The sequence below is a fragment of the Quercus robur genome, chromosome 5 (genome assembly GCF_932294415.1).
Source record: "Quercus robur chromosome 5, dhQueRobu3.1, whole genome shotgun sequence".
Lineage (NCBI taxonomy): Eukaryota > Viridiplantae > Streptophyta > Magnoliopsida > Fagales > Fagaceae > Quercus > Quercus robur.
This window is the reverse complement of record NC_065538.1, coordinates 81099473-81112878: the sequence shown is the minus strand read 5'-3', so window position 1 is coordinate 81112878 and position 13406 is coordinate 81099473. Positions and strand designations below refer to the sequence as shown.

The 13406-nt window shown below is 39.2% G+C and overlaps 1 protein-coding gene across 1 annotated transcript; it reads right to left on the bottom strand.

The window, feature by feature from the left end:
• Nucleotides 1-12323: 12323 nt before the first annotated feature.
• LOC126728812 (uncharacterized) lies at nucleotides 12324-13406 on the bottom strand. Its single transcript, XM_050434583.1, has one exon. The coding sequence runs from the start codon at nucleotides 13404-13406 to the stop codon at nucleotides 12324-12326; it is 1083 nt and encodes a 360-aa protein (XP_050290540.1).

Genomic DNA, 13406 nt, shown 5'->3' with positions numbered 1-13406 from the left:
TTCTAATACATTCATGAGTAGTTTTAACATTGATTCGATTGGCTTGTGAAAAGCTTAGGCCTAAAAAAGGTAACGATGTGCAAACTTCGACAACAAAGTGCTGTGGAATTTGTCTATGTAATCTATACCAACCTAGTACTATAGAGTTTCGAATTACCAATCATGTAAATTGGTCCATTGAAACAAAACCTTGTCGGAAATTTGAGTTTCAGTTCGAAGGATTTAATGGCTAAACCCTTGTTTTTTGTCAATTTCAATCAATTTTGAATGGATTGACCAAATATGATTGACTTTTAACTAAAATCCAACCAATTGATCAAATTAATTTGGTCCTACCTTCCTATATTGAAGATCATGAAATGGCCTACAATTGACTGTTCATAGAAAAAAAAAAAAATCGAGCTTGAATCGAGTGATATATATATGATGAAAATACAAAAATGACCCATTTGAAGTTTATTTTAGTGTTTATAGATAAACATGAATTTTGTAAATTTTGCTTTTATTTTTTTTAATTTCTTCAAAACTCAAGTGGGTGGATAGAGACATTAACAAAATGGCACATGAACTAGACAAATGGACATCTAAATCTTACTTTGAAGGAGAACCAAGTGGGGATAAACTCCCAGAATTGGTGTTGCATTCCTTTTGTTAGTTTCTTGAGTTTGTTGTGGGAGCTTTTTTGGTTTTTGGATTTTGTTTTTGTAGTCTGCTACAGTTTGCTGTTATGGCTCCATGCTGGTTGTATTATGGACTATGGGCTTCATGGCCTGTTTGTATCTTTTCTGGTCTCAATTTATATATAATCTCTCTCTCTCTCTCTCTCTCTGCCAAAAAACAAAAACAAAAACAAAAACTCATCCAATTTAACCAAAAAAAAAAAAAACACCATCAAGAGACTGAACAGAGAGCCTTACAAAGTTACACCATAACAAATAAACCACCACAAAACAACAATCCCAGAAGTATAAATCATAAGGATACCACAGAGTCACAATTGCCAACACTAGGGGAATTCCAGAACCAAAAAAGAGAAAGAAGTAAAATATATAGCTTTAAGCAAGGCCCAACAACAAACAAAGAACAACTGAACCAGGGACACGGAGAGGAACAGAACCAAAACAAAGTCAAAGGAACACAAAGGTGACCTCAAAATTCTTTGATATTCTACTAAAAATCGCTTCCTTTGTATCTACAGTCTACTGCATCATACTCTGTACGCATAGCATTGTTTTTGCAAAATTGTTGCCATAAAGTCATCAACACACACCCACAAAGCATATTATTTCATACAACTCATATAGTACATGCACAAATTCATATACATAGACCCTTTACACAGCAGGTAGGGGACATGACACCAAAATAGCATTGAAATCATATATTCAGGTGTGAATTTGTTCATTCTTTTAGAGAAGCCTTATGATACTTTTGCTAGTATTAGTGGTTCTAAATGTGCAATTATTGATCTATCAAAAAATGTAAACCTCACATTGAAATAAGTGAAAAATTATAGAACTAATTCCCAAAAATAAGCTAATTAAAGAATGTAAGTGTTACACATATCAATAAACTTAGACATAATAAAGCAATTATTTATTTTAAAAAATAAAGAATTACTAAGGAGTTGTGCATAAGCATGCAAGTTTTAACTTCTTTTCTCACCTAGACTCAACTAACACTAGCCTGTGAGCGCGTGCTCAGAGGCTAAATAACATATTCACACTATCACACACGCACAAGCACACAATGGCATATTGTCACGCGTTTACAAGCTCCAGTAATGGAGGAAGAGAATTGTAACCCGTTTTAAATACTGCCTTACACGAAGGACTAAGCCCACTTCTATGCTTGAGACCTGCCTGACAGTTCCTTGCCAATGATTAAGCCCAATTCCATGCTATCCCTTTACAAAATGTGTTAAACTAGGTCCAATTAAACTCTCTAACAAGCCCAACTAAGCTAATTAAATATGAAAGAAAACTAAAACAAAGTCCAGAACATAAGGTCCAAATTATTTGAACAAAATATCGGCCCACACTTAAAAAAATCCCAGCCCAACTTAAGTTCTAGCCCATCCACTTTATAAAAATATAAAAACCCAAACCAGCCCACTGAAAAAAAAAAAAAAACAACTTAAACTTGAGCATGAAAGGTAAATCCCGAAGTGTGTGTTGAGATTCCAAATATGATAGGCATTTACATGTCGCCAAATCTGATTAATTTATTAGAGAATTATAGCCGATCTCAAAATTTTGATATTAAGGCTTGGCTGATATTGTTGGTGTAACTATATATTATATGTATATATTTGGCTGATTTATATGTATGCTTTTAGACTTTTTGCTGTGAAAAATGGAAGCATATATATTAATTATACCTCAATGAATATTTTGGATAAGTTTAAGGCTTTAGACACATTAAGATGGATAGAAAGAACAATTAAAGTGGGAAATTTTCATTTTTCTTACATATAATTACATATGTATCCACCACCACACACCCTTGGTGCGATGGTCACTCCACAAGTATAAGTGCTTGTGGAATGTGGGGGGGCAAGGGCCCGGGTTCAAGTCTCCAAGAGGGAGCTTCACACACATATATACTTAGATTAGGCTAGAGTAAAATTCTATCTTGTATCAAAAAAAAAAAAATTACACATGTATCCAAAACCGTAACTTATCTGAAATATTCATTGGGGTATAAGTACTATATATACATATATGCCTCTATTTTTCATAGTAGAAAGTCTAAAATTACATTATATTTACAATAATAGTAACAATCAAGCCTTAGAACCAAAATTTATGCTGCTGTTAATCCCCCAAGCACCACCAATGCAGTTGTTGCTAAAAAAATAGTGATAGCAATATTATTTTTAAAGCCTGGGCTGAAGGCATTCCTCCATGTGATCCTACTATAGCTGAGGCAAGTGCTATACTATGGGCTCTTCAACTAGCCTTGGAAGAAGAGCATCAGAATGTTATGATAGAAGGGGACTCAAAGCTATGTATTGCAATGCTATGATTTGGTCTATCACCAGCATCTTGTTGAATATCCTAGTGCTGAAGAAGTGCTTCTTAGGCTACATGCTAAATTGGATTAGAAGAGAATCTCACTCTGTTGCTCATAGTTTAGCTACGCATTGTTTTAAGTTGTAATTTTTCTTCCCTTCCCCATTTTGTCTGGGAATAGTGGAAGAGGGATTTTGTTGCTATTTTCTTTTGAATGATTAATGAAATTTCACTTTACTAAAAAGAATAAAAGAAAATAATAATAAGAAGAAGAAGAAGAAAATGGTGAGGCGTCATCCGTGTGAATTAGAAGCCCACCAATTTTTTAAAAAAAATAATAATAATATAGCATTAGCAATAGATTATTTTGATGACCAAACTTTGCTTGGTTGAAACTCCTCAAATTTCAATTTTGTGATTGCATATTTTCAAGGAAGTATCATAACCATATATTAACTAATTCAAATACAATATTTTCTTTTTTTTGTGTGGTTTACGAAAATGGAGGTCTTTATGATTATATTACACCCCAGGCAAGGCGCCAGTCTGACATAGACTCAAGCCGTTTTAGCCAATCTGTGTGAGGGGCTACCTCACCAAGGATGCTTACCAACGGACTCCTGCGGGCAGTGGGACTCGAACCTAGGTGTGTTGCACGAAGCATCCGAGTCTTACGCACTCAGCCAAGCCCCCGTTGGCAATATTTTCTATTAGTTTCTATTATGTCTTTTTCTACTATGTGTGTGTATTTAGTCCAACAACTATATATTCTTGTTTGAATATTTTTTCCTATGTTCCATCAAATAGTCCACAGATTTCAACAAGTTTTTCGTCATTAAGAATAATATTCTTTAGCCTTGGTCTTTTTCTAAGCCAGATCGGACATCTTTTGGTGTAATCATTATCAAATCCTGATTGACTATGATTAACATATTTGATCTTTGAAATTGAATGAGAATAGGTGAGCAGGTCAGTGTATTGGCAAATAATAATACTAGAAACACCAAATTAACAAAGGAATGAAGCACTAAACTAAAATGAAAAATCCATCGATATCTACAGGGTTGGTAGAGGGTAAAAGATAAGAAAAACAAATGCATTTTGACGAAGAAACAGCTGAAAGATACGCGCAACACGATCAGGCTTTTTCTGGTGCAAAGCAAAATCACTTTATCTACGTTATCTTCCACCACACCATACCACCTACTTTTTTGGTGATCGTGGCTTCCTCTTTTTTTTCAATATGAAAGAGTGAAAAAACGTCGTACGTAATGTGAAGGGAAATAGGGAATGAAGGCCCTTTTTTTTCTTTTCTTTTTTGGATACGTGGAGTTTAGTTTGCATTATGATAAATTATTTCACAACTTTTTGACATAATTCTTACGTGATAGACTGTAAATAGTTAATTATCACTTACACATGAATCCATTATTTTTTATTTACTAATCATACTCTATCACATCATAATTGTGACAAAAAGCTGTGAAAAAGTTTATGATCCTAGACTTTTCCTTTATTACCCGATTAGATATAAAAGTATTTCGGTGTAAATGAAATATTTTATGAGGCTTATTAGTTCATAGAGCGAAGGCTTAGGTTGATAAATTTTTTGGCCTTTTTTTAGTCCATTGTAAATTCACTAGGGCCTATGTAGGATATAAATATTATCGTTTCATATTAGGATTGGGTGTGTTATTTTGAAATAAAAATTATACTATCGCATTTTGTATTATTCCTTGAAAATAATGAAATTACTACATCTCCATAGACATAAACAAATTATCAAATCACATAATTTTTTTGTGTCATGTGATTGTCTTGTGCGTGTATTTTTTTTTTATCAGTTTTTAACCTTTCATAAATTTAAAAATTCATGTATATTCCCAACATATTTTTAGAGGTGTTTATTAAACACACTCTATTCCACACAGTTTTTCGCACTCCTCAAAAGTGAAAACAATAGAACCTTCACGATTTCAAATCTTAAATAAATCTCTAGTATTTTGGGGGTGTGTGTGCAAAATTGTGTGAATCAGTTCCTGTGCAATAACATTTCAACTTCTTTTTTATTTTTATAATGAAGAAAAAAGTGTGACAGGGATCCAATATTTAAAAAGCTACAGGCTTTTGGGCTTACATGATTTGTTTCCTTTCAGGTTCATTACTTTCTGTGCGTTAGTTCAATGCATGCACTGAAAATTATATGGTCCCTTGCCACCGCACAACTTGTACGTGACAGCTCTTGCATTTTATTGGTATATTGTCTGTACAATTTGTGTATTTTTTTTTTTACAATATAAAGTAAAATACAAAAAATAAGATAGAGAATTTCAATTATTTGATGATTGCACCCTTGCTTATTCCAAATGTTCTTTCATTAATAATTCCCAAATGTTAGGTTTAACATTTAAGAATTCCCTTTCAAAAAACATATAAGAATTCACGGATTCCTATCTCTTCAGCTCTTTCAAAGTCTTCTTTAAAATATATATAGTATCTCGAAGCAAGAGTTAATTGGTGAAATTGAACTGCTTTAAAATTAGTTTATTCACTTATTAAATTAGAGGACTATGACAGTTTTAAAAATAATTAATGCCTTCTTATAAGAATTGTTGGTGTGAAACCTGCATTCTAGGTGTGAAAAGTGAAAGTACTGCCATGAGAAAATGAAAGTTATAAGAATTATAGGTGTGAGATCTGCATTCCTTTTTTTTTTTTTTTTTTTTTATTAAGAAAAGTTAACTAATTCTTAGGAAATATTTTTGGGGAAAAAAAATATAATTGACTTTTTTTTTTAACAATTTTTTATATTTTTCATAAAAATAGTATTAAAATTTTTCTATTTTATTTTAGGATTGCGTTAACGAATGCACTTAGGGTATTTGTTAATGAGCAATTTTAGAAAAGTTTTGATACCACTTTAATGAGAAATATAAAAAGTTATTAAAAAAAAAAAAGAATAATGCTATAGCCACTAACTATTTTATAACTGATGAGGTGCAAAATCGTCAGTTTCAGTAGGCAGATGGAACTCCCTGCTAGCGCCTGGTTCTCTTCAAGGAAGGTGGTCACCGGTGTGGTGTCTGCCACAACGTCTCCGATGCCAAAGTTAGAACAATCAAGCTGTTCGCAGAACTAGAAAGTAAGAAGTATATTTTCAGAATCTTAATATCGTACCTTATGCTGCAAATGTGAGAGTTTTATATCTGTAAGCCTAACTGCTAGCCGTTGGAGTGTAAATGCCCTTCTTTCATAACGCCTCAAGCCCAATTATGGGGCTTTTATTAGTCTTTAACAGTTTGCTTGGTTGGTTTCGTAACTGCCCAGGCTACTTGCTGGCATCATTGAATGACCTTCCTTTCCTCGTCGTTGATGACTTGTTCGTCATTAGGGGGTACCCTCGTCATTACGTTGACCTCGTCAAGGTAACGTGTTTTCGTCAATCCCATCAGTTGCCCCCCAAGTTCTGTGGTCGTCAGTGACGTGTCATGAGGGTCATAGAAGGTGAAAAGTTTCGTTCTTCGAGTTGTTTGTGACGCTTGGGGTTTCGTTTCGAATTTAATGAGGGATGGCGGCGCGGTATGGGACGTGGCCACATGGCATATGCTGATTGAGGGTATTAATGGCATGACCCTTGGGTTTCCCGTTGCTTTTCAGTTTCTTTGGGTTTTTGGGTTCAAAAAAACTTTTCCTTTCTTTCACTCTGGTTTTTCTTTCTCTTCCTACTCCGAGCATTTGTTCCTTTTGTTTCGTTTCTGCCATCATTCCGTTCTTATTCCGGTGACTTCGACCTTGCTCCGGCAACCAATTTCTCCGGCCTCGACTGTTCTTCCTTTTAAGGTACGCTATCCCTTCGATTTCTCAGATTTTTTTCTTCATGAACTTCTTTATAAATTCCTGATTTTCCCTTTGTCTTTTTATTTTTGTTGTTTTTGTGTTTGGGCGTTTAGGATTGGGTATCCCTTTTCATGGTTGATTCCTCTGAGGTTTGGGAAGCTTGCCCCTCAGTTTCTTTCTTTTTTGCTCGCTTAGGGGCGGCTTTGGGTGTTTCTGGGGACTTTTTTCCTTTGATTGGGGATTATCTCTTTGAAGGTAGTGGTTTGAGTGTGGTTTTAGGGGAGCTATCTCCGATTTTGGGTCGGTCATTGGCTTGGTTTGAGAGAGAGACGAAGAGGATGTCTGAGGTGAGATCCAGTGAGTTAGACACTGGGTTGTCGTCTAGCGGCGGCCCGGTCGAGGGTGATACAGCCGTTTCTATCCCTCGTCAGGTTAGGGCTTTTTACGCTCTCAACGAAGAGTGTGGGCTGGACGCTAATACAGTGGCCAGGTTTAAGGATAGGTTTCAATTCCCTGCACGGGTTCGCGTTCGTCAGCCTGGTCCTGATGATCGGGCTTGTCATTTCTTTCCTGGTGAAGTGTGTTTCTACGAGGCCGCTTTCACTTCAGGACTTAGGTTACTCATCCATCCTTTTGTGATGGAGCTCCTGGATTACTTTGGCATTGCCCCCGGGCAGCTTATGCCTAACTCCTGGAGGATAGTTATTAATTGTATGGAGATCTGGCTAGCGGCCAATGAGGACATGATCAAAGTAAGTGAGCTCGTCCATATCTACCGTTTGAAGGAATCAAAGGAGTATGGATATTATGAACTAGTTCCTTGGACGAGGGGGAATAGAATCATTAAGGGTTTAGCCTCGTCATTCAGGTACTGGAAGTCACGTTTCATTTTCGTGTCCGGGGATGACTTTGAGACCCCTTCTAGCGAGGCTTGGGGTGATATCCCAAGGTTGCTTCGTCGGTGGGGAACCCCAAACTTAGGTGCGTCCATGTTTCTTCTTATCTGTTTATTTCTGTCTTGCACGTTTGGTCGTCACTAACCACTTGCTCGTTTTCTTTTACAGTTAAGAAATGCCCAAAGTTGAAGAGCAAATACCGGGGTCGTGTCTAGAAGGCGACTGAATACGCGAAGACGATTGAGAGCTGGGACGATCTTCTTGATCCGCAGACACTCTCTTTCTATTGTTTAGGCCCGGATCCGTCTCCTTACGTTCTGCGCAGTATTACCATTGAAGAGAAAAAGAGTAAGTGTTTGCTTCGTCAGTACTGTCCTTTACCCGCATACTTTGGATTTCTTAGTTTTTTTTTTTTTTTTTTAGAGATGACGACCAAGTTTAATAAGGACATGTACGCCAAGATGAGGGCCAAGAAGGATGAACCCCTGTCCAATCTTGGCAAGAAGGTAATTCGCGTTACGGGGAAGGGGCCATCTGTCGTCTGCCCTACGGATGCCACTCCCATCGTCTCAGGAGTTGAAGGCGCTAGGGTGGCTTCCCCAGCTACTTCAGTTGAGGAAATCCCTACCCCGTCGTCGAAGAGGCCGAGATTGTCTGCCAAGGACAAAGAGAAGGAAAGGGTTGGTTCGTCCATCTTTGACGACGAGGGGGCGGCTGTGGAGCGGGCACATAGTATTGTGAGGGCTGAGGACCTTAGGGTCTTTTCTGGAGTGCCTGTCAGCGTGGTTGCGGGTTAGCACGTCCATAAAATTGTACAGGTAAGGTCGTCCACACGTTTTCCTTGGTTTCTTCTCATATCAATTTTCCCCCTTTTTTATTGATGCACTTATCTTCCTTCGTCAGGTGTTGGGTGAGAGCCTTCACCTTGCCTCTGAGTATCTTACTCAAAAGGCCAAGGTGGCTTCATTGACGTCCAGGATGGAGGCTCTGGAAAAGGAGAATTCCGCACTAAAAAAGGACCTCATTCAGTCCATGGACGGGGCTGCAACCTTGAAGGAGCAAGTCAAGGCTTTAAACTCTGATCTTAGGGTTGAGCGTCAGCTGAATTTGGAGAAGGACGACCAGCTTCAGGCGGCGAAGGAAAAACTGAAGACGATTGCGGCTAGGTCCGTCGAGGCCTTTCAGCAAATTGAGGAGTATTCCACAGTACTCTTCAGTTGGTACTTCAAGGGTTTCGAACTTCTCCGTAGATACCTCGTCAAGCATCCTTCAGGGGTTGATCTGCTGAATTTGGACTTGGAAGTGGTGGATCAAGAGATGGCTGCTGACGAGGCTGCCCAATCCTCTGCGCCTGAAGGTGATGCTCCTAATGACGACGTCCCTAATGCTGAGAATGCTTCTGCTGCTGACGACCCGGTTACTGACGCTCCAGACGCCCGAGCCTGATCCTTAGAAAAATTTTATCACTTATTATTTGCCCATTATGTTTTAGGCCCTTTTTTGGAGATGTATGCATATTTTTTGTTTTTATTTCAATTTTCAGAACAATATCTTTTGGCCCTGTTAAGAGAACAAGGATAATTGCCCTATGTTTTTGGGCTTCTTTATGATTTAATGTTTACCTGCTTTTGTGGTTACACTACTGTCTATGTTTGTGCACATGTGCGTGATTTAGCATAAACTTCTTAGCGTACCTTGTATCTGGTTGGTACTTAGTGCAAATTCCTTGTGATTTGCTCGTCATTTTTTTTTTTTTTTTTTTATCCTTGTTGTGGGTTTCTGTCCTTCTTCTTCTTCTTTCTCTTTTCCTTTCAGGTTCGTCAGTGCCCTTATTTCATTCAGTGGGACTTTGCCATTCTCCAGCACGTCTCGTGTGCCTTCGTCAGTGATTTACATCCGTCTCGGCGGAATCTTATCACTTAGGGATTTGTCAGTGATTTACATCTGTCTCGGCGGAATCTTATCACTTGGCCGCTTTCCCTTTTTTTTTTGTGGTGACTTACATCCTTTAAGGAATCTCGTCACTTAAGACTTCGTCAGTGATTTACATCCGTCTTGGCGGAATCTTATCACTTGGCCCTTTTCCAATTTTTTTTTTTTTTTTTTTGACTCACATCCATTAAGGAATCTCGTCACTTAGGACTTCGTTAGTGATTTACATCCGTCTTGGCGGAATCTTATCACTCAGCCTTTTTCTCATATTCGTTGGTGTTGTCGTCAGTGACATACACTCGTCAAGGTGGACTCTTGTTAGTTTGACTTACAATTGACTGGATCTGTCTGCATAAGGACATCAAAGGATAAGAAATTTTCATTGAATTCAGGAACGATTGCTTTTGTCTATTACATTTACTGGTGGTACTTTTTTAAATGCTCAATATTCCATGGTCGAGGAAGCCTTTGTCCGTCCATGGTTTCCAGGTGATAACTTCCTTGTCTTGAGTAGTGAATGACTCGGTAGGGACCTTCCCACGTAGGACCTAGCTTTCCCTGGGTAGGGTCTTTAGTTGCCATGGTGGTCCTGCATAGGACGAGGTCACCTATGTCCAGGCGTCTCAGTTTGACCCTTTTTTCATAGTATTCGGCCATCTTTCTTTGATATTTCGTCATCTTGTTGGATGCGTTGACTCTTACTTCGTCCAGACAATCTAGGTTCAGTCGTAGTTCGTCGTCATTGACCTCTTTGTTGAAAGTTTCATGCCGGAAGCTTGTGACCCCTACTTCAACTGGGATTACTGCTTCCAGGGGCGGAGGGAGGGGGGGGCGAGGGGGGGCACCTGCCCCCCCTGAAATTTCAAATGTTTTGCCCACCCCACCCCCCCCCCCCCAAAAAAAAAAAGCCACCCATTCCCAACACACTTGAAAGAGCGAAGTGAAAGTAGAAAACTGGTTCAACGGTTACAACATGGCGTTCTCATGTCCATGCTACAAACAAACGACAAAAGTAGAAAGCAAAGACAGCTTCCTTAAAAAAAAAAAACAAAACAAAACAAAAGCTCTTCCATTCTTTTTCTTTCTTTCTAGCTTTCCCAGCAGTAGTAGACTTCTACTCCTAGTACAATTCTCTATATATAAAATATTAATGGGTCCCACTTAGTAAATTTGATGGACTAGACCAAACAGCCTAGAATTTTTTTATGTCTCAAGTTTCTTTCTTGGATAACCAACTTGAGACATACATCCACGATATGCAGTTTACTGAAGAGTTTTCAGCATTTAGAGGAATTGGACAGTTTGTTGAAAAGATGGTAGAAATGAAAAAGAATGTTTCATATTCATTGGTTTACTCATTAGTGACTTTGGTATTGATCTTACTAGTTGCAACAAGCCAACAACTACTGTTGAAAAAGCTTTTTCAGCAATGAACATAATTAAAAATCGATTACGCAATCAAATAGGAGATCAATGGATAAATGATTGCTTAGTCACATATATTGAGAAAGATATATTCAAAACTATTAAGTGTGAAGAAATCATGCAGCGGTTTCAAAATATAAAAAATCGTTGAGGGCAATTGAGTAAAATAAGTTAGGTGTGAAAAAATAAATTAAAGTTTACATATTATGTTAGATTCTACATGACAATTATATTATCATATAGTTGTTTATTTATTTTGTTATTAATATTGATTAATTTTTTTAGATTAATTTTTTATTTCTAATTTTGTCTTTTAATCTTGCCCCCCCTAACATAAATTCCTGGCTCCGCCACTGACTGCTTCTATACCATAGGTAAGCCTGAAGGGGGTTTCTCCTATTGGGGTTCTGGCGGTGGTTCTGTAAGCCCACAGGACATTTGGTAGTTCTTCTGGCCTGGCACCTTTCGCATCGTCCAGTCTGGTCTTGATAATCTTGAGCAGCGTCCGGTTCGTCACTTCCGTCTGCCCGTTTGCCTGAGGATGCCTTGGGGATGAGAACTGATTCTTGATCCCAAGGTTTGTGCAGAATTCCTTGAAGCCTTGACTGTCGAACTGCCTTCCATTGTCTGATATGATCGTCGAAGGAATCCCGAACCTGCAGATTATGTTCTTCCACACAAAGTTCTGGATCCGAGCCTCAGTGATCGTTGCTAGGGTCTCTGCTTTAACCCATTTTGTGAAATAGTCAATAGCAACAAGAAGGAATTTTACCTGACCTTTACCTTGGGGCAGAGGACCAACGATATCGATTCCCCATTGTGCAAACGGCCATGGGGAAGCTATGGTCGTCATTTTCTCTGCTGGAAGCCGCTGCACATTCCCGTATCGTTGGCATTTGTCGCACCTCCTGACGATCTCAGCAGCGTCCACCTGCATGGTTGGCCAAAAATATCCTGCCCTTACCACTTTGTTTACTAGGGATTTGGAGCCGGCATGGTCGCCACAAATTCCTCCGTGTACTTCCTCCAAGATGTATTTGGCCTCTTCCTCATCGACGCACTTCAAGTAGGGCATAGAGAAGCCTCTCTTGTACAAGACGTCATTCAGGATCGTGAATCTGGCTGCCCTCTGCTTGATCTTTCTGGCTTCTTCAGTGTTTTGAGGTAGGTGCCCGTCCTGGAGGAAGGACATTATGGGCATCATCCAGGTATCAGTGCTCTAGATGGTGAATGTTGCAACTTCCTCGATACTAGGGTGTTTTTGGACTTCCATCGCCAGGTCCGTGCTAGTCCCTTCTTCTCTTGATGACGCTAGCTTTGACACTTCGTCAGCCCCCATATTCTGACTTCTTGGGATTTGTATGAACTCCACTGTATCGAATTCCTGAGCTAGTTGTCTTGCCAACTTGAGGTACTTCTGCATCCTTTCTTCTTTTGCCTCGTATTCTCCCTTGATCTGTCCAATCACTAGCTTTGAATCACTTTGGATCAACAAGTTTTTGGCACCAAGAGCTTTTCCAAGCCTCAGTCCCGTCAGTATTCCTTCGTATTCAGCTTCGTTGTTGGTGGCTAGGAACTTTAGTTGGACACCATATTTTAGCACTTCTCCGTCGGGGGTGGTTATGACGGCCCCTACTCCCCCCTTCTTTTGGGTTGACGAACCATCAGTCTGTATTATTAGTTTATCTACTTCGTCGGTATTCCTGTCTTCGTCAGGGAACGTGAATTCTACGATGAAGTCTGCCAGAGCTTGTGCCTTGATCGCCGTTCTTGGATGGTACTCGATGTCGAATTGACTAAGTTCAATTGCCCACTGGACCATTCTCCCTGCTGCTTCTAGCTTGCTCATTGACTTCTTGATTGGTTGGTCCGTCATTACGAGAATAGGATTTGACTGGAAATATTGCCTGAGTTTGCGCGAGGCCACTATTAGTGCAAACGCAATCTTTTCGATCCTTGGGTATCTGGACTCAGCCCCTTGGAAAGCTTGGCTGACGTAGTAAACCGGGAGTTGCTTCTTGTCCTCTTCTATAATCAGAGCTGCACTTACTGCCGAGGCTGACACCGCCAGGTACAGGTATAGGTTTTCTCCTTCTTTGGACGGGCTTAGGAGAGGCGGACTGCTCAGGTATTGCTTCAGCTCTTGGAACGCTGTTTCGCACTCGTTAGTCCAAGCAAAAGCCTGCTTCAATGTCTTAAAAAAGGGCAGGCATTTGTCTGTGGCCCTAGAGACGAACCTGTTTAAAGCTGCTATTCTTCCCGTGAGTTTTTGAACATCCTTGACGGTTTTGGGTGAGGCCAT

Excerpts from the sequence above, each read along its gene's own strand:
- LOC126728812 (XM_050434583.1), bottom strand. The coding sequence starts at position 13,406 with ATGGCCTCACCCAAAACCGTCAAGGATGTTCAAAAACTCACGGGAAGA.